The 25470-nt window shown below is 41.6% G+C and overlaps 1 protein-coding gene across 10 annotated transcripts in view; it reads right to left on the bottom strand.

Annotated features, from left to right (window-relative positions):
- PLAGL1 (PLAG1 like zinc finger 1) overlaps nt 1-25470 on the bottom strand; it is a 43535-nt gene that overhangs the window by 7551 nt on the left and 10514 nt on the right. For 3 of the 10 annotated variants that reach the window (XM_015284207.4, XM_001232447.6, XM_015284208.4), the window contains 4 exons: nt 18551-18593; nt 4520-4675; nt 3620-3732; nt 867-1016 (listed from right to left, as the gene is read on the bottom strand). In XM_015284207.4, the coding sequence (XP_015139693.2) occupies nt 867-1016; nt 3620-3732; nt 4520-4675; nt 18551-18569 (438 nt within the window). In that variant the 5' untranslated portion in view covers nt 18570-18593. Of the gene's footprint in view, nt 1-866; nt 1017-3619; nt 3733-4519; nt 4676-6379; nt 6447-8472; nt 8644-8980; nt 9192-15997; nt 16426-18550; nt 18594-25470 lie in introns of those variants that run through there. The other 7 variants (XM_046939737.1, XM_040698471.2, XM_046939738.1 and 4 more) reach the window with 6 other exon arrangements.

Below are 25470 nucleotides of genomic sequence, written 5' to 3'. Positions count from 1 at the left end.
GAAGACGCAAAGCGTTATCACCATTAACTTATTCTCACACCATCACTGTCTGGTAAGTATGACTAGTATTTTCTCATTCTTATGTTACTCACAATGTTACAGGCATTTACTTAGAATAAAAAAGGGGAGAAAAAAAAGGAATGTTCAACATGAAGACTTCAGTTTCCTAAACGTGTCAGGGTTAAGTCCTGGTTTAAAATAATAATAATAATAATAAAAAAAAATCTGACCAAGTGGCCAAAACAACAAAAACCAAGACGACCACAATATTCCTGTGTAATTTACAAATACAGAGTTCTGCATTTTCTCTCCTAAGACAGAGACACAGTCTAAAATCCCTAGTATAAACTGATCATTTCATGGCAACATCATAGTACTGTAAGTTCTGCAGTTAAGTCTTCAGATTTAATCAGAGCAGAAAATAATACTTAAAGAAGCTACTCCGTATCCTCTAATGCGCTCAGAACACAACCTGTGTCCGAAAGTGCAATAAAGAAAAGTACTTTCCAGGAAGAAGTACTGTCAAAAGTAATCCTGCAGGACAATCTCACAACGTGCCTATTTCGAACTGGAATGGTAACACTTCACAGTGTTCTTGTTTAAACACGGCCACCACGAATGATATTTCTGCATTTCTCTACCCAGGTTCTTCAATACCTGCAGCATATGTACACATTACCTTTCACTGGAAAACTCCACACACTGCTTGCTTTACTGTGGATTAAGTGATATAAAAGGTGGTGTGTACGAAAGCAGCGGTTGCCTGAATATAATCAATCTTTCATCTGTAAAAGGGTTGGTCTTTCAGAATCTTTGTCGATAAATTGCCATTTGAATGACAGGTGAAGCAATGTGGGTTTAACTACCTTAACAGTGGTAAAGTAGACTTCTCCACAGTGCTGATAAGCCACAAGGGTCTGTTCTTCTTGGTTCCGGGCTAGCCGGACAAACATCATCCAGTTTCCACAGTCTTCATTGGGAGTGTCCAGAAAGTACTTCCCTCCATCTTTCAATACCTGAAACAAAGGGGGAGGATGGGAGAAATAACACGGTAAAAACTAAGTCCTGTACAGAGACTCGTTAATTTTTTTTAACTTGGAATCAGGGCTACCAATTATTTACCTTCTTGTGGTGATAATCCTTGAAATCATGTTTGTTTCAGAATAGATCACTCTTAGAGAACACCAAGTGCAAAAGAAAGCGAAGAATGAGTACCTTCTGAGGCACTCAACCAGTAAAATACCTTTGTATGTATTTCCAGTTTATATTTCTCATTTTTTATGTTATATAAAGATAGTATTATAGGAACAAGAACTAAGTGCAAGCAGGCAGGAAGATAAGCTTTGTTCCTTAATGTACTTCCTGAGTAGCTGATAATCTCAAACTTCAATGCTGCATTAATGCTGTTTTGCATGGAACAATCACACAAGTTGTGTAATAATTCCAAAGAGACTTTTTAACAGTCATCCCTTTTTAAAAATTTAAAATTAAATACAAATGAACAATCGTGCCAGAAAGACCTCATTCGTTTTGCTTTACTTCATTCTTCTGGATTCCTTTTCAAGAGAATGCCTGTATGAGTGAACACCCCCAACCTCATACAGGACAGCTGCTTTTCCACTGCACGCTCCGGAATGTAGACATTTGAAGCTGCACAACAGATGCCAGCACTGCATGTATAGGTTCCAATAACCACCTAAGCTAACAAATAACTGCAAAACAAGTTTTATCTCCACTGCTTCTGAGGACTATTTTACCCAACTTTGTCATTTTTCCAATGGAAACACTTGCCTGCTGGACATGTCCCAGTTTAATCACATTCAGAATGCTGCTAAGGGAAATGCCAAGACAACTACTGCTGCCATGCAGGAAAAGTGAGAGTCCAGTCTCTTCTTGTGAAGAAATAGTCTTTTCATCAATCAGAGCTGTGCTTATCACAGTACACTTTGAAGCAAACTGGAGTAACCAATGGAGGATAGGGTGCGGTTTACAATGGCTTGGTGGAGAGGAAGGAACTGGGTGCTTAGCTCATCCATGCTGGCAAACTTGCTAGATATGTACCTTACCTTTTCCACATTTTTAAGAATTAAAGTGTTGCATAAGGACTGAAGAAACTAATGCTCTCTGGTGTCATCGTGCTATGAAAATCCCACAGAAGGACAGTGTTATCTTCCTGGCAGACCGCGAATGTGACTTCCATGAGCAAATGAAGTCTACAGCAATTACTGGACCTATTATTTTCATTCTCAAATGAAACTGCAGAAGTATCTGTACCTATGCCTTTCTCCACAGCAGACTGTTTTCCAGTCCCAAGCTTCTGGGGAAGAAAACTCAAACAAAGACATACAGCACAGAACAGGACAGCTGCTGCTGGCCTCTCTCTTGGAGGGTGAGAGGGCCTGATGTTACATGACAAGTCTTGGAAGAACCACAACTTGCCAGGGAGTTCTGACAGAGGCTGTGGCTGGAACACAGATGTGCTGTACAACAGACATCTGTGCAGAAGAGATGTGGATAAGACTATATGATCAACCATCACTCCCAAGGAGTTAATGAGGGGAAAAATGTGCATGAAGATATATCTAAGCTAGGCTGGTCTTGACAGAGGCCATTATACGTGTGGAAAAAGTACAAACAATGGTGTAAATGGTCCAGATGGGATGAATAGCACATGCTTATGCAGGAAGGGATAGCAACCGCTCTAAAAATAACAACCTGACAAAATAAACTGAATTATTACACTGCCTGTCAAAGTTTATACACAATCACATAATTAAGGAATGCTTCCTTATTCTTGCACTGTTCCTTCCTACTAAGCAGGTGTCAGTGCATATTTCTGCCACTATTGCTAAGCCAGTGCACACACGACCCTCCCAATAAAATGGTGTAAAGTACAAATTCTCTTGGTTTTACTTCATAGAATCACAGAGTATCCCTTCTTGGAAGGGTCTCACAAGGATCACTGAGTGCAACCCCTGGCTCCACACAGGACCACCCCAAATTCATACCTACCCTAGCATTGTCCAAAGGCAATTGGACATGCAATTTTTGAACTCCAGCAGCCTGGGGCTGTGCCCATGGCCTTGGGGAGTCTGTGCCATGCCCAGCACCCTCTTGTGAAGAACCTTTTCCTCACACCCAACCTGACCCTCCCCTGACGTAGCTCCATGCCATTCCCTCAGGTCCTGTCACTGTTACTAGAGAACAGATCTCAGTGCTGCTCCCACTATCTCCTTGAGAGGAGCTGTAGGCTGACATGAGGCCTCCCCTCACCCTCCTCGGCTCTGGGCTGAACAAACTAAGTGAATACTGACCTACTAGGGAAGACAGTACTATCCCTGGATACTTTCAATAGCCATACTCCATGAAAAGTTTATCAAGAACAGTTTGATCAATAGATAAATCACCCCAGAAGTGATAAAACTAGAAAGCAGGAAAGTAAACTCAGCATACAAGAACATCTTGTTACTTCAGGCTATGCTGTGCAATCCAGTAATATGACTTAAATTCATACATAGAGATCAGAAGTACAATTAATTAACTAGATTAGAAGGCAAGTTGCCCATATGAAATGTTAAAAGACACATATGCACTTCATGTTAAGGCACAGGTTTTTTACCTGCAGAACTAGCCTACTCTCATCGTAGCAGGTCAATTTTGTAGACAGCTGACCAACGTAAGGACCAAATTGTGTTCTCTTCTGTATTACTTTCTTTGCAAATACTCCAAGAACTGTAAATAAAAAAGACCAGACTAATATTAATGTGGACACAATGAGCTATTCCTTGTACAGTTACATTTATGAAAATGGATTTAAACATGATAGTCCTGAATGCATTAATTCTTCTTCAACATAAATATACCAGGTAAACCATTCAAAGCGTTAAAAGTCTGAAAACGATCCAAGTCTTTAAAGAGACTTTGTAAAAAATGGAACTTACATTGGATACAATGGACAAAATTGCTTAAAATCCACAACAGGACATTAACATGCAATGCTCAAATGTGCTGATTGTCTTCAGTGTAAAAGATGTTATCACAGCACTATGCTTATAGGCATAGTTGAGAAAGTTGTCATGTCCCAGAATTAGAGAAGATCTATAAAAACACAAAATTCCCTGCTTTACTCATCTCGTTACCTCCCAGCTATAACCAATGGTGCAGCGTAACAGGCATCTTGCTATTCCCTTTCTGAAACGTCATCTAGGCAGAACTAATTTTACAGCACACCGAGAATGTAGCTCACTTGCTCAAGCTTGAGCATTCAAACTTTCTATAACATGAGTTGAAGGTGCTGCAAAAAGTGATTGAACACCCTATATTCTTTTGAGTTTGCGTGGCGGATGAGGGATGCTACTTACCATTTTGTTTCAGGCCTTTCATTGAATACACTTTCTTGTTTTTTGCATGGCTTGGGAGAAAGATATGCAACAGCATATGGCTTTTAGCATTACAAATTCAACATTCATTGTACTTGTATAAACCCATGAAATGTGGGAAAAAGAGCTACAGTACTTACTCTGCTGGTTACCAGCTCGCAGCTCCAACACTCGCAAAGTAAGGTAGTGAGGTAGGGTGAGACGGGCTCGGCTAGGAATAATCCTGTCTTTAGCCCTGATGAGTGGTCCATGGAGTTTGCATTCTCCTATAAGGCTTTTACCGCAATCCTCACACCCTACAAATCCAGAAATGAGAACCCATTACTAAAAATGCAGCATTTCTCTCCAAATTAGTCTCTAGTAATCGTCTTGCTTAAAAACACATCTTGGATTATCAGTGTTTTTATTTACAGCACTTTTTTACATTAAGTGCAGAAAAGACTATCTGAAAGCCAAAACTGAAATAGGAAGGTTTGAAATAAGACTTCCAGTTTGTGCTTTTCCTCCTGTATGCACTGGCAGATCCTGACCTCCAAAGATTTATACACAGCTCATTGGGAGATGTTGTCAACAGTGACTGCGGAGACTAGGATGGCAGCAAAACTGGAGCTCACGGTATCTGTACCTTTAAATCAAGGTATATACATTTATATACAGACGAGAATGGCAAGGTTGCTAGTAATAACCAAGGTAACTTGCAGAGATCCAAGAAGCCCAGGAAAGATCACACAGGCCCTGTTGAGTAAGAGATGAGACCCTTAGCGTATCATGAAAAATAGGTGCCACAACTCAGTTGACAACCACTAAAGGCAGCATTCCCAGACTGTACTGTCTATGGAAAGCCAAGAGGCACACCACATTTCCCAGGCATAGTTTCACAGTAATCACATTTGCAGAATACATGAACCATCCAGAGAAGTCACTAATGAGAAAGACGTCTGCAAATACTGACATTCTCCCAGCACATTAAGGTATTTTTGGTTCAGCGTAGCTCAGGCTGGTTGCCAGGGAAACTCGTATTGAGCAGTGACAAAATGTGGCAATGATCCTCATCAACAGAAGACATCCAAGCACTGGAGTTACACAGAGTGATGGGAAAAACAGTGCACAAAACCTTTTTTGTAGACAGTAGAAGCAAAAGCAGTGAACCAACAAATCATCCATGACTACCTTGCTTTGTTTTACTTCTGAAAATTCTTTTGAGCAAGTCTATTCAAGTAAGTGACAGTAAGCAATAGAAGAGTGAAGTCAGAACACCCAAGAAAGTTTGAGGGAGCCAAGGGAAGCTGTAGCAAAGACTGGGGCAGGAGAGATGAGTCTTCAGGTCAGGCTGGGGCTTGAAACCAAAGAATGAAGCATAAGGGCTCAGAGACAACATCTGGAGAGACATTGGGGACGATCCTTGAGAAAGGAAAGCAGTGTCACAAATACAATATTCAGCATAGCTCCAAAAGGTTTCCATTTGTTAACTAAAGAAGAGACTTGACTAAAGTATATGCCTTAAGAGTCTAGTCCAAAATCTTCCCAAATAAGTCCAAAGTGTTCTTACTGAGTTTTCTGGGCTTTCCATCAGCTGTAAAGGAGGAGGTAGCCCTGCATATTTGTCAAGCTAAAGACACAGCAGTAGTCCATATTCTTCAGTATTTTGGGGATCACGTAATAGTTTTTCCATGGCTCCAAGACCATATGTCTGCACTACAAATAGCTGAAATCCATGATTTTTTTTTTTTTTCCTGTTAGAGCTATAGATAAAGAGCACGCCACTCTACAAGCATCACTGAAAATGCACACCCAAAAAAGCCCTGAATACAGCTGCAGGACAGATTTTTCTTGTTACACACTGTTTTATGTATCCGAAGGTTCTTTACAGCTAGGCTGCAAGAAAAGAAATATTTTCACGGTGGTTTAACTTAATAGGCTTTTAAATAGATTACCAACAATCTATGTCTTCTGAGGGCAACCAAATTATTAGGGGTCCTCTACCAGCTTCCTGGGCTTACCTAGAATAATAGCGACTTTGTTTCGAGTTGTGCAGCTCCTGCTTGGAGAGTTGTTCTATGCAAACAGCTGAAAAACATTACCAAAAGCAACAGGGAGACAAAGAACTGCTGTTAGAGGGAGGATGTATCTAATCGTAAAGTACACGACCTTATCACTCCATGCCATGCCTCTGTGATTCATCGCAGCCCAGCTCCTGAGCAAACCTTGCAGCCTCCTGGGGCAGTGCTGCTGCAGAGGACCTGGGGCAGGCAGCGGGCAGGCCAGGAGGAGAAAGCAGGGAAAATAAGCGCAACAGGCCTCCCATGAACCAGCCTCCAACGTTACCACTACTGTTCTGACAGTTAAATCCCACTGCTGCACAAGCAGCTGATTTGGTTTGAAGTTTCCAAGCAAGGTGGCCTGATTGGAAAGGCCTGCCATCACTCACAAAGACAGCGGTGCGACTGCAAAATGAGCTCATCGAAGGCAGTTTGGCTGTTAACTTGTGAAAAGCTGGCTGGTACAGCCCCAGTGACTGATGGTGACATCCCTGCTCCTGATTCGGGTGCTTGCCACCACCTCCAGGTGCTCCCAAAAGCACAGCGGTGACCTCCCAGCAAGTCTCCATTCACACTGAGGGAAGATTAGGTTTCAAAATAACAGAAGTATAATGCGCTCTGCCCAGGGAGGTGGTGGAGTCACCAACCCTGGAGGTGTTCAAGGAAGGTTTAGACATTGTGTTGTTCTTTAGTGAGAACTACTGGTGATAGGCAGACGGTTGGACTGGATGATCTTGTGGGTCTTTTCCAACCTTAGTGATTGTATGATTCTCAAATCAAACTCTATGACATGTACATGGGAGGATGCTCCTTGAAACTGAAAATAATGCTTGCACAAATAAATAGGTGAGAGAAAGGTTTCTAGCCAAGAGTGGGGCGCTGGCCTAGAGAATATGACAAACCAGCTTCCAGAGCTGGAAGCAGCTCTCAATTAGGACACTACTCTAAGCTAATTGGCTTTCCCACCCACTTCAGCTGACATCCTGGCAGCTTGGTACTTCTTGATACATGCACTCGTTAAGCACCTTGCTGCAGAATCTGGCCTGGCGACTCCGTGCAGCATCACGAAACACCCAGACCTACCCAATGTTTGCTCTAGGATTGTCTGCATTTTCTGATGTGGGGTATGAAGATTTCTAGCTGATCTAGCAGTTTAATTGTAGTTCCAGACCTTGAATTACATTTACTTCACGGTATATCTGATATCACACTGATGCACCTGGTACCCTGACTCTGAATGTGCATCGCATGCTGAAAATTGCTGGGTGTACCAAAGGCACAGGATTGGGCCACTGTAAGTATGGTAACTGCTGAGAGTATCCGTAGCTTTAGGTAATCCCCTGGGAAGTGGGGGTCTTTGCGATTTCTTCCCCCAAAACTAACAGCACAAAATCGTCACGTTACATTCTTCCTTGGAGATAACTTCAGACCAACTCACAATCCTTCATACTTCAATGCTAAATTAGAGGGCAAGAAATGCATATGTCATTCCAGCTTCACTGTGGCACCAGTTTGCAATACTCAAAATGCATCTCTGCTTTTTGTTAGGAACATTAGTATACTGCCTGATGCTTTTACAGTCTCTCTGCTCCCTTAACTTACATTTATACATACAAGATTAGCGGATTCCATGTCACATTTACAAGAATACGTGATAATGTACAAGCATGCAAGGAAATAATAAAATTGCCTCCATACCTCTGCTTTGTTGCTCCTTTAATCTATGGGCAACACAAATAAATGAAGCATTCGCGGGAACTACAAGCTGTAAAAAGCAGATCATTACTCTATCTTCAGAGCAACAATGCTTTAGGGTCCCCTACAGGATATTCGTTCATTTTTGGCCTGTAAAGAATTTTACAGAGTTCCAAGCAACACTTTGCCTGCAGATTAAACCACACAAGCTAGCAGATCCCATAACCAGCATGATGTTATTCCACTGCGTGCAGCATGGCTGGCTTCTGCCAGGCTGTCAGGAGGTTCTGACAGAAGCCGCAGTGCCCACAGGTCGCACTTCCACCCACCAGCTGACCACTGCAGGCTGACTGCCATACCTGAGCCATTCTCAGTGCAGAGGTGCTTCCCTCGGTCCAGGTGACAGCTGTCCTTGGCCAACGCTGCAGACTACAGACCGGCCCGCTCTCCTTTCCCCCAGGACAACCGCAGGGCCATCAGCCCTGCACGGGGCCGAGCTCCTGCAGGTAGCGGCAGCCAGGCAGGACTCCAGCACACTTAGCAAACACAGGTTTCCAAAGCAGTGGCCCGATCCCTGGGCAGTGCCACCCCCACAGACACAAGCCCGGCCTCAGGGGAGAGCTCATTAGCGTGGGCACGGCGCCACGGGCTGCGGTTACACAAAGTCCGGTTGTGGAGATTACAGAGCTATACATAGCTATACTAGGAATGCAATCACTGCCACAAGAGCCCCAGCATACCACCAGCTCCTCGGCCAATCAGCTGTAGAGCACGACTTTTAAAAAATCATTTGCTAACAACCAGATCCCTATCAGGCAGTCTTACTGCATCTTCTCCAACTTCCACTCTTAAGTGACATTACGGTACCTGAATCCTCCTTCAGTGTCTCTGAAGACGTCTGCGGTACTTCTTACGCGCACTGTGGGCACAGAGGTAACTCCTTCCTTTCACAACACCCATTTCTTGCAAAGATGCACTGCAAGAAATAACTGTTCTGCCGAGCAGTGCTCGAAATTTGCTGCGCAGTTTTGCAGCATTAGAATTAGCTCCCGCGCACAGAGGGAACAAAGATCAGTGTACACAGCACTCCAAATCCAAGTCTAATTACAATCATAAGATTTGCATAGCAAACAACAGTAATTTACCCCAAAGTAATGTGCTGCTTCGTTACCCTTGCTCTGCTTTCATGTACAGGGACATCACATAAATACGTTGTTGAAATGTTCTTCCTTAGCGTATGTTGCATTTGCACTATTTGAGTTTTGATTCTTCTTGTGTAAAAGTACGTGAGGCTTTCCTGCTCTGTCGTTTGTTCTGAAGCACCCACTGCTGAAAAACTTGAAAAGCTTGTTCCAGAATATTATTTATCTGGCAAAAATTCAAAGTACTCAATTAGCAAACAATTAATCCCAAGTTATTTCGCCATTATTGTGGGCCACTGCCACACATTTCTTCTGGAAAAAAAACGTTTATGAAAGAAGTCTTACATGTCCTAAGTTTGATGCGCAAACTACATTCATTTACAAAGGAGCCGGAGCTCTTAACTGATCAACAGTTCATCCAATTTGCATCAAAGTAGGACTCCAGTTACAGCTATCACAATTCAGAATATTAAAAATAATTATTTTAATCTCTTTAACTTCTGATATTTTGTTATGTTACATTTACTACTGCCTGACAGCCTTTAGCTGTAATAACTGCTCCTTAGCCCAGCGTGAAAGTAGTTGAACTTCATTTTCTCTTGTGTCTCTTCTACCTTGTATGAGAATACCTTCAATTAAAAGAGAGCTACCACTGCTTACCTATGCACAAAAAAAAAAAAGGGGGGGGGGGGGGGGGAAGGGAAAGTCAAGGCTGACCACAGTCAAGGCTGACTTTGTAACCTTAACTGCTCACCTGAGCAAAGACTGCAAACTGGCATATTCACCCACACATGAATTTGTATTATTTGGGAAAATCAGTGGAGGAGCAGTCCTGATCTCGGCAGGGATGAGCAGCACTGTGAGCGTGAGCGCCTATGTGGGGCCCCTGCTCCTCTGGGAAGAGAACGATGGATGGGTGGCTTGCAGACATCCTGGCAATCATCCTTAACATTAAGCACATTTATAGTAACATGACCTCATTCTACTACGATGTAAAACCTAAAAACTGAGTTACTATATTTGGAAATAGAAATAAAACAGTACCATGCCTTACTGCCATCCCATGCTTTCGGTCAGACTGGCAGATCAGGTCAGCTCCCCGTAACCAGGACCAGTGCTGCAGGTAGGCCCAGCCCTTAGGTGAGAACATGTGTTCAGAGGAACACATCATATCACTTCTATCACCCATGAGAAGGAAACCAGCTTGTATGACCATCCACCCCCAGACAGTATACCAGCAGCGGTAATCAGCCCAGGCATCCCCTCCTGTCCCACACAGCTGTTCTGGTGAAAGTAAGCCTCGAGAAGGGACCCAGAGAGGCTTACCTCCCATCTGACTGTAATGCAAAGCACACAAACGTTTTCCCAACAGACAGGAGTTCAAGCGTGTAATCTCTTCAGAGCACCAAAACTATTTCTTACACAAACAAATAAATGATAACAGTGACTATGATTCATTATTAGTTCCTAAAAGAGAGTAATCATGAAGACAGGCAAGTACTAATGGGAGCAGTAAGGTTTCTGTCCAGTGACTGCCATTGGCGCTGTTAGGAAGAACTTAAAGAGCCCCAGAGAATGCCATCCTCCCACCAACCATGCAAGGCCTTCTGCCATGCTCCTTCCGTCCTACGAGCAAAATAATTGGAGAGACTCAAGGAGCCCAGGTGGGCTGTAAAATTCAGCAGAGGGACTGCATACAGCAGCTTCTGCAGGAAAACAAGAAGGACGTGCAGCAGGATACCTCTGCACTGCTGTACCTTACAGCCTTCCCAGCAAAGAGAAGTGAAAATGTACCTTCGCTGTCTGAATGCCTGAAAGGGAAGTGTCCTACAGGACTTCACCAGAAACTTAAAGAAAAAAAAATAATAGCGGGGAAAGCATACAGGCGTGTTTATCAAGTTTAACTTCACGCTGCAGATGAACAAGTTCATCAAAGCTCTTGATAGGTTCATTCACCTAAAAATGACTTCGGATCAAAGCACTGATTGAAAGCTAAGTTAAAAAAAACAAAAAAATTTTTTACTCCTGAGACTAAGATGTACGTGTCACATTTCTGGTACACCACACGGGGTGTTTGCTGCTATCAAAACCCATACACATAATGTACCGTTCAGATGAAGTCACTTCCTGTAGTTTACATGTAATAGCTTCTAATCAGAGCAAGCAAAGAGACTTCTTCTCACTGCTGAAAGCTGAACACATTTCAAACAATCACACTGAAAAATGCAGTTTGATTTTTCAGTTGTTTTTTCTTTTCCTTCTCTCCTCCCTCTACTGGCTTGGCATGAAGACATACAAAATTAGATCCAGAAACAGGGATGGAGGTTAACAGCAAATTCACAGAAAAAAACTGCCCTTATTTATTTATTTTTTATTACACGAAACAGCCCCAGTCAGCACAGCCTGCTCCTTTGAAATGCCCAGCAAAGGCTCCCAGAGAGCCAAAGCTCCTGCTGCCTATCTCCCGCTACCAGCCACAGCCATGCTGGTGCAGGCCAGTCCTTGCTAGCACTGCTCAAACTGCTTCAGTACTGCAGACAGCAGAAAGAAAACCCCACCATCCACACAGACACAGGCAAACACCGAGGGAGCCATAGCCAAACTGTTTGTGAGCATCCTACAGCTCCTGGGCCGCATTCTGGGCCTGTATTATGTGCCCCCATGCAGCAGATGTTTTACTGTCCGCAGTAGAAACAGCTCTAATTGGACTCAAGCACATCTTTTTGGCAGAGATTTTGGCAGAGCAGTTGATTTATTTTAGTATCAGATCTTTTAGCAGCTAATGCTACTGTTGTAACTTACGCATGCTTTCCTGAATGCACATCTGTATAAATACACATCTACCTGAATGTATGTGCGTATAAACACACACATCCCTATCAAGTGTGTTAATGTGGCTGACAGTTTTATTCATGGCTGGTCAACACGAAGGTTTCAATCCTGATAAATGAAGTATAGAGATTCTAATGACTAATGCTTCATCTTAATCAGTTGAAATATTTCCAACACTTGCAACACTCCCTTAAAAGGGAACCTTGGAGTAGGTCTCTCCTTAGTGCAGAAACACGTCAGTAAACTTCTCGTCAAACTTGGTTGCTACTGGCCACCACGGTCAGATATCACTCAGAGGAGACTGACAGATGGTCACAAAACTGGCTCTCCCTAGGAAACCATCCTAAACTGATTCTTGCTCTCACTTTTGTCACACAGCCTTCAGTGTGGACTTCCAGGAACTTTCCCAGCAATGATGCCAGAAACTGGAACGTATCTCCAGCTGCTTTCTGCAGGTGGACATGCTTTGGAGAAGGAAATACGAGCTTACTGCAGGACACAAGGAAGCTTGGCATGACAGGGAAGCTGTACTCATCCTGCAGCTGCAGAGCCAGGAGTCTTAGGGGCAATTCAAGTAAATGAAGCAAGCCACTGCTACTGGGAATAAAAGCATGGGACTCAGCTCCATAGAGAAGAGCCCATATGCTCAGCTCTCCTGATGTGTGAGTAGCCACATTAGGAATAAAGGAAGTCCATGTGGAGAAGTGAATATATGGATACTTAGTACTAACTGTGCCATTGTGACCTTGGAGGACCAATCCAGAAAGAACACTCACAACCTGCACAACTTGCACACAACATTTCAGGGAAACTAAGTGTGAATAAAACTGAGAAATCAGTTAACTTTCTCATTCCAAACCTCCCATGGGCATTCCAATTCACGGAAAAGAACAAAAACATTAATTTTGCTTTGAGCTCATGAATCCTAAAACCCATGTATATTCACAACAAAGGAATACAGGCATCTTCTTTTAGAAGCATTGTTCTTCTAAACAGAGGGTCCTTAACAGCTTAGCAGAACTGCTTTAATACTTACTCTGTGTCACCTGAAGAAGAGAGGACACAGAGAACCATTTCTGTCACAGCATGAAGTGCCATACTTGCCAGCTTTCCAGAACACACAGGATGCTTTGACCCCAGCTTCTCTGGGAATAAACCGTGTAGGAGACTCTCATCCTCTATTAAGGCATGGTGTGATTTCTTTGAGAACAGACACTGGGAAGCTCTTTTCAGCAGACACAAAACCGTATTTCTGTGAAAAGAACATTCACACGTACAAGTGTCCTAGCTGCATTACTTATCTTCTTCCTGAGACCTAACAGATACTTCTTTTTTCTACCTTAGAAGACGTTCAATGGGAACCAAAGGATAATTTCTAATGTCGACTGATGCTGTATTAAAGAAATTATATCCACCTGTGCTTCAACATGCTGATAAAGCAAGGATTTAAAAGATAGCATCAATAGATGGAGAAGCAGTCTAGTACATTTCTGTTACAATAACTATCCTCTTAAGGCGTAATGACAGCATTGAGTCTACTGCTTTGAAAGACAGAATTACACAGCATATGACCAGAATATTATCGCAGGACTACATGTGAGTGTTGCAAAAGTTTGCAAGTTTAAAAGACTACAGATTTTTTTATTCTTCAGAGGAAGCACTCTAAACCCAGATTATAATGCATATCCAAAAAGTCCTATTTACCCTTCTGTTGACAGATGCCTTAGTTTGAGATTAAATAAAACCCAAAGACTCTATTTACCATTGATCCTGATGGATGCCTAGTTTCATTAAACTACTCCCAGAAGCCACGAAAACAAAAGCAACGGTCTGCTAGAATCTAATTCTACTAGAATTCTAATACTAGAATATAAGAATTAACGTTACAAGGCAAAACTGCAAGCAATTTGGTTTTGTACTTTTCCAGCTGATATGCTCAGATATGCATTTGTACAACCCTAATATTTAATATCCCTATTTACATGGGGCTGTATATGGTCACATACTCCACAATGTATTTAGTATACTTTCTTCTATTGGTTAGAATTCAATTATTTTATACACTTTGTGCTTCAGCATTGCTAATGGATCACAGCAATATTTGCTTTTCATACATATCCCCAGTTTTAGATGAGGCAAAGGTACAGCTGTCTTGCCAGAACATCCTCTTGCAGTTCCCTACACATCTCTGGCTAAACACTTTCCAGTCCTGTATGTTAGATATGAGATTCTCCGTTGCCTTATCATCCAATTAACAGAACACAAATACTACCTTTTGTGTCACACGTGAATTTATACTCACTAAAAAAGCTGTGATCAACTGAGCTTTCCAAGATATGATTGGTTTTTATTTACAGCATTACAATTACCCAGAAATCAAAACCCTCACTGGCCAGTATTTTCATAACACGTCTAGGTTATGTTAATAAAGCAACCTACAAAATGTCTCCTTCCCAACTGAAATGTTGGCTTTAAATAAGCTTTAGCTCTAAATTTGCCTATCATGTATAAATCATGTATAAATACACTTAAATGTTATACAAATGGGTCAGGAGGTATTTTTTTTTTTTTACAACAATGACAATACAGTTCAGAAAAATAAACATCAGCCTCTTTGAAATCAGTGTTTTTCATACCCTTTTCAAAATCATAAATACATTTTTGTTTTGCTTTTCCCTTGGAAAAACTTGGAGACTTAAAGGCAGAACCCACAAGCAAAAAATACTGATTTTCTACAGTAAGGCTACATGCTTTTATCTTCGGGATCACAAAGTATTTATTCTAAAGAAAGTATGTTTGTACATGGAACCTCAATGCTTCCAAGAAAAACAGATAAGTTATCTGCAGCAGAGAAGAGCAAAATGAGACAAAACTTGTAAGACTGCTAGCTCAAAGGCACTCAAAGAAAAAACGCCAGACCGAGGAACACAAACCACTCCAATAAACACAACACCTCCCAAGCACTTCTACTGAAATTATGGGATTACTCCAAAGTTTTCCTACAACTGCACAAACAGAAATACTTTGGATCAGGTTTGCAACACACACACACACACACACACACACACAAAGTAATTCCTACTTCTCTGCAAGAACAAGACAGCACAATAGCTACTATTCCACCGGGAGCTTGCCCTTACACTTGAGCAGACAAATGAGATGACATTACTTAACTATTTTCCTGCATTCAGAACTTGCCCTCACCTGAAAACCGTAGGTACATAAGCTCGGAAACTTTTCAGTCACTGCAGAAACTAATGTACAAACTCTGGTGATCTGTTCTCCTGTTTTCAGTAGGAAATTTACATATGAATTACACACCAAATTCCTTCTGTACTTTCATGAAGAAAATGCCTCTTCCTTGTTACCGTCCTCCTCTCGCTGTTCTTTGCTGTCATAGAAAAAACAACTCTACCTCTAAAATCAGCCAGCATAAAGATAGATCCATTCCTTGTCTTTGAGTTGACTCACAGAAACAGAAGTTTGGGAATAAACACTTACATTTCAAGAGATTTGAGGCTCCCAGACTTTCTGCCAGACAGAGCCTCTGGTTACTCGGCTGCCATGTGCAAAAGTGCTAACACAGTGATCTGTACTGGTCAAGAAATCATCTAATGCATTTCATCTGATCCTCAAAGACGTAAAGAGAGGTATATAACAGCCTACACAAAAGACTGATGTTAAGAGCCTGACAGCAAGATTCAGATGCCAACTTATTTCCTAATACTATTCATATTCATTAATCATCATTAATCAAAGAATAAGGGAACATACACAGAAGCTAAAAACAGCACAAGACTAAGGTGTTTCCCATGGCACAATACAATGCAAACACTGTCTTTGCACTCAAGAATACAAATGCAAACATTTCATAACCGTACTGTGCGTAGGAGTTCAAAACAAACCTTACCTTATTTTAAATTGCACTTTTATTAAGAAGTCACACTGTGCTAGTGCAAGGTGGCAGGAAACATGCCATCTTCCTTCAGCAGAGTTTTCCAAATGCCCCTGCGTTCAACTAAGTCTAGATCTGCTCTGTTTTGTTTTCACAAGAGGACCCATTCAGCACCATGTGCTCCTTTTCAGCTGTCAATAAACAGAGGGAGTGAATTCCCCAGAGCTTCACAAAGCTAGTTAGGCATAGCCATTCATTTCTTCAGGAAAACAGGGCATTGATTTCAGCAAATTCCCAGGGAGCAGCTACAACAAAGGGATCAAAGACCCACCTCCTTTCCTGCACGGCTCTCAGAGGAGCAGCGACAGGTTTCCTGAAGACGGGGCTGGAGCCCCAGCGACCACCGCGTGCTTCATTCACACTCATCGCCTTCTTACACTCCCAGGACAGCCCCAGTGCAGACCGTGACAAACCCCTACATTCAGGCAGCATAATGTACTGCACGCTAGTTCATCCAAGGATAAAAAGGAAAACAAGCTCCAAGGGAAGTCCGCTGCTTCCCTGACTGGTTGAGCCTCAATAGCTGCAGACATTTTAGAAACTCTCCTCTTTTTTGCCCTTAGCTTCTCCATCTAAAACAGAGAAACACAGCTACCTCCAATTCATCGTAATGAAACTTCACTGAGATGCTGGCTTTTTTGGATTACTTCCGCAGGCTTGAAGACATAGCTACTGGAATTTGAGGTCTGGCCTCAGAAGCCCCTGCATTGTGTAGCCATGACATTTTCTTTGTGTAATTTGCCCCAGACTGCAGCATTTTTTTTTCCCTAGGAATCTAAGGGGGCTTGTTCTGGTTTGGTTAGATTTTGTATTTTTAATTATATATATACTCTTTGTTAATGTGACCTGGAACAAGATTGCTAATCCTAGGCTTTGACCTTGTACTGAACCAAGCATTAGTGACAGATGATGCTGTGGTGAAGCGTAGGGTTGGGGTGTTAAGGCTTCATGGCTACTGCTACCAGCAGTGCCACAGGCTGCTTCCTGGTGCTGAGTCCACTTGGCACGTGCTCCACATGACTACACCTCATCTTCACCCAGGACATTGCCAAGCTATACTGTTAATACTTCCAGAATGGTAAATTCAACTGCTTCTCCCAGCAGCCTATTTCAATTGATCCCATTACAAAGACTCTTTTTTTCTTATATTCAAAGGCATTTCTCTGGAAGCAGACCATGGCCATTGCCTCTTGCCTCATCATGACGCATACTTGCAGAGAGAGCACTTCCACTTTCTTCTTCATAACCGCCATGTTTGTACTGGAAGGCAATGATCAGCTCTTCCTGAGCCTTATCTTCTCCAGGCTAAGCACAACCAACACCTTCAACCTCCTCTCACATGGTAAGTTCCTTAACCTGGTGATCAATAGCGAAAGCACGACTGATGCTGACACTGAGCTGAAGAGTGAAAAAGGAAACTGCTAGAGTACAGATTAGCTAAAATGGATGAACCAGCTTAAATGACTGAGCAGAGTCAAGGAGTCTTAAGTGATTCACACCAGAACTAATGTGCAGTCACCCTACCCTTTCCGGTTTTTTAACAATGCACTTTTGACAGCAGTTCTGCCTGTGGCATACGAAACAGTCACCCGTACTACATTCCTTATGAATCTTTTAGAGTTCTTTCTGTATCTAAACAGAACTCAAGCATGATGCACAATTGCCAGCTGGCAGATGAAGTTCAAAAATATCACTTTCTGAAATAGCTTGAAGTAAACATATCGCCTCCACAAATAGCTGTTATTTACCAGTCAGCTGCTACTACTTTGTTATTTATTAACCGATTACAGTTATTGACAAAAATATATTTTTTCCTTGTTCTTAGGAGGGATTGGAGACTGACAAAATGGGTTCCCAAAATGGCAGTTGAGGCATTGGAAGGATTCCAGAATAAAGTATTTAAGCCAGAGCAATAGGCATAGAAAATACGCTTAATGCTGCAGATAACATAGGCTGCAGTGACAGAAGCACGAGTATCAGGCAGACCCAAGAAGTAGCTTTTTGTAGAAGTTATGACAGCAAAGTATAAGAATATGCCACTTGCATATTCTTTGCTGCTGGAAAAGAATGACGGATAATTGAGATGAGGAGTGAGACTCGGATGTGATTTGGATAATGATGTCTTCGAAACGCAAGAGTTAAATTGACGAAGTGATTAAACACCCCAAGCGTATCACTTGGTAGTAATCTGAGATAGTATCTGTGCCAAAGAGAGATGAAACATTTTAAACAGAATTGTGATTTTTAAAGCCTCAATGAATCTTTATTCACTCACGCAGGGGCCAGATTTTTACAATTTTACTCATATTAAGTCATGCCTTACTCCAAGAATAATCCCATTGATTATAATGGTAATATTGTTCCACAGATGTCTCAGAAGAAACGCAAATGTAAAAGCAGACTTTATACTTAAGATAAAAGGCATCAATCATGAGCACATCTGGGAATTTGATAAAAACATATGGTACAAAAAAAAAAATCACTGTGAGATGACAGAAATGTACTTACATAGCAGGTCTGTGGACATGTTTACAGATCAGTCATAGGAAACCTACATAAAATAAATGAAAAAGAAAGATCAGTTTTCTGACGTAGCACTGTTCCTGTTTAAAATTCATGCCAGTTACCATGCACATCTTTTTTTCTGGTTCTCTAAGAAACAGGGAGAACATATCTAGGGAAATCTAAATAGGAAAAATTTCAACTAGCAAAGGAAAAGAGTGAATCCGCCTACTATTAACTCCTTAATATATGAGTTCATTTCATAAACAATGTGAACTGACAACATTAAAGTAATGCATGTTAATTAAGTTGGAACAATTTGCTATACCCCACTTCTTCATTAATATGTATTATGAAAATGGAATTTTCAAGCACTGTGTATTTTACCCCACTGCGTGCCATTTTGTGTTTAAGCCTGCTGTTTCTGGTATTCATCTTAAGTACCCTCACAGCAGAGTCAAAGGGAATATTAACTACACACAGGATAAGGCAGTTTGTTTGCACTCCTGAAAGACTTCTGCAGAGTTTTAGTTTCCTGCTGAACTCCACTCATCTTGTTCCTTTCCCATTCATCCACTGTTTTTTCCTTGAAATTTTACTATGATCAGAGAGTTTATAATAAGAGCAGAGCCTGCCTTTGTAGTAGTTGTCTCAGCAGTGTCTACCATTGTGGAATCTCAATGTGTAGATATGGCTGCTTGAAGCAACATAACTAATAAGGCAGGCAATAAAAAAGGGGGTGCACAAGTAACAGTAAGACTCACATCAGCCTATATGCCATTTTGCCATATCCAAATTTTGGGTAGGGACTGAAGGTACCTGTACATGATTTAGGGTGAAAACTTCCCACTGGTGAAGACAATGGTATTTTGTTGTTGACTGAAATGACTCAAAGATACAGTGACTGCTAGTCAAGTACTTCCAAATTAATGGGATCTGGTTGGGAGAACTGAGAGAAGAGGAGCCTAGAAGAAGACAATAGAGGAAAAACAAACTACAAAGAATGAGAACTGAGCAGGAAACAGACTCATGTGGAATACAGAAGTAGTAGGTAAGACAGGAAAAATGCAGAGCACAATGAGGAAGTGAGGAACTAGCAGCCCACTAAGGAGAACATGCCAAGAAAGAAGCTGTGACTTTGCCAGGTGTATCCATCAGCAGGATGAGGAAGCTGCTATCCAACTATTTGCTGCAATTCAGGAACACGCTGTAGTAACGTTTTCAAGCCTGGGAAGATAAAAATCCATTCTGATGAACAGCTATAAGCATGTAAGTTGTCACCTGACCTTGAGGACATACCACTTGTCCCTGGATAGACAAGAAGCCACAATGAGCACTACCCCACCATTTACTCAACAACGTGTGTACAGATCATGGCTACTGAGCAATACAATTATGTTGATGACACTATCGAATTAACAGTTGCTAAATTTACATATTCTTGTTTGTAATTGAATATAGACCCAGTCCTAAGTTCATGACAAACAAAGTTAGTGAGTCAGAGTTGCCATCTTACCATGCATCTCATCACAATATAATCAAACTCCCATGGATTTAAATTGTCAATTCTAGCATAAAAGGTAACGTAGGAAAACACAGTTTTTAGATGCTCCACTCTGAAACTGGAAGAGTTCTGACTTTTAAGTGAACAGAGCTGCCTGGTCCTTGCTTCCCACATACTTAGCCATACCTTTCAAGCCTATACTGCCTTCACCAAATAGATGACAAATACATGCATTACTCTTTAAGGGGGATGGGGTGAAGGGTAGCTGATGGGTATACTGAGTCTTTATTCTCAGAAGTTCTAATTTTCAATGAAGAACCAAGAAGATTACTCCCACTTTTGGGATGCATATATTCCCTAACATTGAGGAGATAATACCGACAGGGAACAGTTAATTGGAGTCCTTCAGCAGGGAAGTCACAACAAGGAAAGACGCTTCAGTTGCTCACACGTAGGCATCCAGTGCCCTCTGAGATGCCCTAGGATATCTGAAGCACCCACATGAGGCCAGAAGACACAGAGGAAAATGAGCCCCTCCTGGACAGGCAGGAGGGCAAGATTACCCAGGGCATCTCAGATAACACCAGAAGCTTATGTTTAAGCAAATGAATCAAGTCCTACAGTATTGCCGTTTCTCATTTTACAAGAAGCCAGGTAGAAAACTGGCAGCCAGACTGCCAGTGCATCCTTTCTGTCTGAGATCAAGGGAACTGAGGACAAGGCATGAAACAGAAGTGCCAACACATCAACTCTTCTTCTATAACTTCTATCTTCTGCCAAAACAGCTGTCTCTGGTGAATATATAGTTTAGTATGAACTGTCTACATGCAGTCCCACTCTAAGACAAAAGATGTGAGACAGAAGGAGTAAAGAAGCCTGGATGCTAAAGAGACATAAACAAGTCCTCTTTCCTAGATGCAGGCATGCTAAGAACAGGGTTTCTAAACAGCAAGTTTCCTGAACTATGAAGAAGGATATGAAGCACTATGAAGAAGGAAACCATAAGTCACCAAGGTATGTTTCTCCATAAGCCCTCAAAGCTTGAGAAACTTTCTCCTTTTTCCCCCATACCATCCTCTGACGAAGCATTAGTGGCAGCAATCTGAGTGCCCAAGTCCAGCACTTGGTGAGTGCACTGTTTGCAGACCAAGAGCAAACACCTCCTTGAGGGCATCCCAGTTGCAGAAACACAAGCCACTCACACAGCAACAGAGCAGTGGGTGCACCAACACAAGGAACTGCTCCTCTTCCAGCAGTCAGTCATGTTATCTCTGACAGGGTGAAGATAAGTGCAGCAAGGAGTATTTGCAGAGGCAAGGGAGTGTAAGCAGAACTAAAAGCTCCTTCACAAGCTGAGCCAGACCTTTCTTGCGCTTACCCTCAACAAAGACTCACAACGTCCCCTCTTTCTAGCTGCAGAAAACCACCATCTCTCCCGCTTCAAGGTCAGCTCTTTGGTGTATGAAGGTACCTCTTGCACACTGTATTGCCCCTCAATCAAGGGGACAACAACACATACAGAATGACACATGTAGAGTAACAGCAGCCTCTTCTGCTGTGCCAGCTAGGCACAGTGCCTGGTGGTTTCTGGCCGCATTAGCCACTTGTCAACCTAAACTTACGTGGTTGGCCTCTGGCCATGCTGGCCACAGTTTAACATTCCCCTTGGCCAGTCTTCTGTGGTTTTACTACTTGTAAACCACATCAGCCTTTACACAAAGCATTGCAGGTACATCAGCCAAACTTGCCATGCTGCTCACAAAGCCAAAAGTTGTTTGTGGTTGCTTTCAGATACTGACATGCTTCCTCAGTGGAAGGGCAGAAAAGAACAAGGAACTGAGTGGGGAATGTTTCCCATACCAGGAAACTGCAGCCCTTACAAATAATTTGAGGCAAAGTCTTCCAAGGTTCTTGTGTTCTTTCATTATCAGGAAATTGGCTTATGTGCTTTATCCTAAGTAGGAACTGAAGGTATGATAGTTAACAGTGTTTAAAGAGGGCAAAGCATGGGTTACAGGCTCACTGGATGAAGAGGAGTTCAATGCCTTGCAGTGGCAAGCAGCATTTATGCACTGGTAAAAGAAGTGAGGATGGGTTCTGCACTGCCTATGGAGGAGAATAGGCTGTGAAGTACATTTATGTATGAGCCAGGTAGGAGCAGTTGCAATAGGAACAGCTGTCATATTAACACATGCTGTGAGTGATACCCTTGCGTTTGCATCGTGATCTTGCATCATCTGCTGATGACAAGAGAACATGCTGTCTGCAAGAGATGTCATGCACCAAGACCTGGATGATGACTTTTGAACTACGATCAGAAGTAATGATTTGACATCATATGGCTCAAAAATGCACCTCAGCATCATGCCACGTGCCAGAGAGATGCATTAGTTCATCAGTTGCTGTAAGGCCCTTCTGTTGATGCCATGAAGCCATCTCTCCGCTTTCTCATGAAGATGAAAAGGGGACACTGCTGTTCTTCAGATACTCTGAAGAATGTGCAGTACAACCTGTTATAGACCCACAACAGCCTCAAGTAAAGACAGATGGCTTATTCTTATCTAAGCATCTTCTATCACACTATAACTGAGTAAAGGTAAAATGCAAGTAAAGGCATTTTTTCAAGACATCTAAGCTAAGAAACACAGCTGCAGATGTCTCTAAAATACACATTCACAGACGTGACAGGAAAACCACACTTAACCTACTTATATCAAGATTAAATCGGGAAGGACTCTTTCTTCCCCCCCAATAGAAACTGGCTGCCCAGGCTTAACTTTCAGAATACCTTATGCCTCAGGTTGTACTCATTAGAAGAAAACACCTAATGCATCTACTATACTGCATTAGAATCCTATTAGTGCTTCCCAGTTGTTCCCTTTTGGCTATCGCTAGCTCTCGTGCTGGGCATTTCTGCTGACATCTATTTTGCTGAATTCACGAACAGGAAGGAAAATCACAATGCAGAAATGAATTAAGTATTAACAGAGTATTAACAGGGGAGAAAGTAATACACGGGGCCAAAGTTAGTATCAGTCCCAGATGTGTATCCAGAATCAGGATTTGGCTCGTGATAATTACAACTCAAACAAATCCCACAGTAAAATTTTGTGCATTTCACACCTACTACATATAGAATCCTTTAGCATTGAAAACATTAAACATGAAATTATAAATCCCTTTATAATAATCAAGTAAAACAGCATATACTTGTATATTTACTTTAGTAAAATTATGGTTTTTGTTTTTTGTTTTTTTTTTTTCAAATCATGGAATTATTTTCTAATTATAAAACAGTGCAACTATTTTACCATTATAATATTTTTCTTTGTTCTGTAGGATACTGACCCTTCCCTGATTAAGCACTTGAGCAACACGTAAACACTTGCATCCCAACTCTAGAAATCTGGCTCATGGGTACTGCAGAAGTTCTTCATATGGAAGTCTGATTTGTGAATATAAAAAAAAGTAATGAAAATCAGGAGCTTTATATGGAACATCTGTCTTTTACAAAGGACTAAACAGAGGTAAGGGAACAGTGAGCAAAATCTTAGGACAGTGGGCAAACAATTATGCACTCAAGGATATGGTTTCTTTAATGAAAAGCAACCAAGAGCACTGTCAGTGTCCAGTGACTTCATGAGACTGGACATGCTATTGACTTTGATAACTTTTTGATCAGTTAGCTGTTATTTGCAAAAGTTTGAGTGCTAAATTTCAACAGAATACATAAAAAAAAAATCTGCCTTTCCACTCCTTGTACCAACCAGTTGATATTCCAACCCGGTTATGACGACATTGAGATGTAGTGCCATCAAATATGGTCCACATATGAGCCAAACTTACTCAAGTCTATTTTCACTTTAAGAAAAATATATTAAAAAAATCGGAACTTTCATTAAAAGCAAATTCATTTTATATCCAGTGACTTGAAACCAGAAACACGAGGATCAAAAAATTCCAATCCTTGTTCCTCAGCAAGTTGTTCCTGTTCTGAAATATGGCACTGTCTCTCATCATTTTCCTAACCTTCCAGCACTTGATATTGGTCTACTTTGGTCAGCAAAAGATATACAGCAGACAATGAAGCAAGTACGGGTCTTTGCTTCGTATTTTTAAACAGAGATAGCAACAAAAGATGCCTAAGCATTATACCACATGGCATCCTGTGCTAGTCTTCCACACTGAGGGCTTCTGTGTCATTTGGCTTTACAAAATCCTCAGCTTTTTGACCACGATCCAGAAAAGGATTTCTGCATTTCCCATGTCTAACTGCCACTGACTTACAGGGAACTGTTTGCACATGGGAAGATAAACCTACACTTCTGCTTCTGTACTTTGCTGGGTCAAGATCAAGGCACCAATTATCCTTCTAGATACTTGTTTTGTTCTGAGAATCAGTTTTAAAAAGCTAAAAATGTCTTTAAAGTGTGAGTTTTAAAAAGCCCCAAGACCCAGAAACATTCCTAAAATAATCTGCATTCCACAGCAGAGGGCAGAAACATTTCCATTTCAATGAGTCTGTGGAGAGGATTCTGGTCTACTAGCTGAAACTCAGGACTGAGCTGGCACAAAACAAACACAAAACCCACTTGTATGAAGTCATGTGAAAAAGCACTTTCCCTGTGAGACATTCATTCTCAACACATTGGCTAAACTATTCTCATCATTTTCAACTCGAATTCCAATCTTCCCTTTAGGAACAGGCACTCGCTTTTGGGCAGGGCAGCCACTGACAGACGGGCAGATTGATAGCGAGATTTCCTTGCCTGCATTCTCTTTGGGTAGCCTACCTCAAAGAGTCAATTCCTGGAAATTAAAAAAGGTTTTACGAGAGTCCTGACTTTAACACTATCTCATTTCACAAGCTCACTACTAACATATCAGAAGCTGCCAGCTTTCCAAAAATGACGAAGGAAACCTACCAGCAGAACAACGAGGCAGTGGGCCCACATGCTCCCACCTACTGCCACAATCACATCTGTGACCAGAAAGGGCAAATACGTATTGAGTAAACTTCAGGAAATCATAAAAGTAGATCTGTCATCAGAAGGTCAACACTTTGCACATCTTGCCTAGATTATGCTCATTTAAAAACTCCCAGTTTCAGACAGTCTCAAACTTTGCACATATCTACAACATGATCTAGATGCATCCTCTGCTTCAGTGTGGTGTTGCTGCCAAATCATGTAAATACTGATGTTCAATTTATTTGGTCAAATATCACTTTCAGAGTCTTGCTCTTACTTTTAAATAGCTTTAAATTTCAATGCTGGGAAAGCACCATTTCATCCAGAAACTACCACAAGTATTCACTTGAAAAAGGAATTCAGATAGAGAATACTGGTGGGTTTTGTTGGTGTTTTTTTTTTACTATTATTATTGGTAAAGTACATTAATTTTAGAGATTCTGTTTTCATAG

The sequence above is a fragment of the Gallus gallus genome, chromosome 3, assembly GCF_016699485.2.
Source record: "Gallus gallus isolate bGalGal1 chromosome 3, bGalGal1.mat.broiler.GRCg7b, whole genome shotgun sequence".
In the NCBI taxonomy this organism is placed as follows: Eukaryota; Metazoa; Chordata; class Aves; order Galliformes; family Phasianidae; genus Gallus; species Gallus gallus.
Note: the sequence above shows the minus strand (reverse complement) of the source record. Positions and strands in the feature narration are given on the sequence as shown.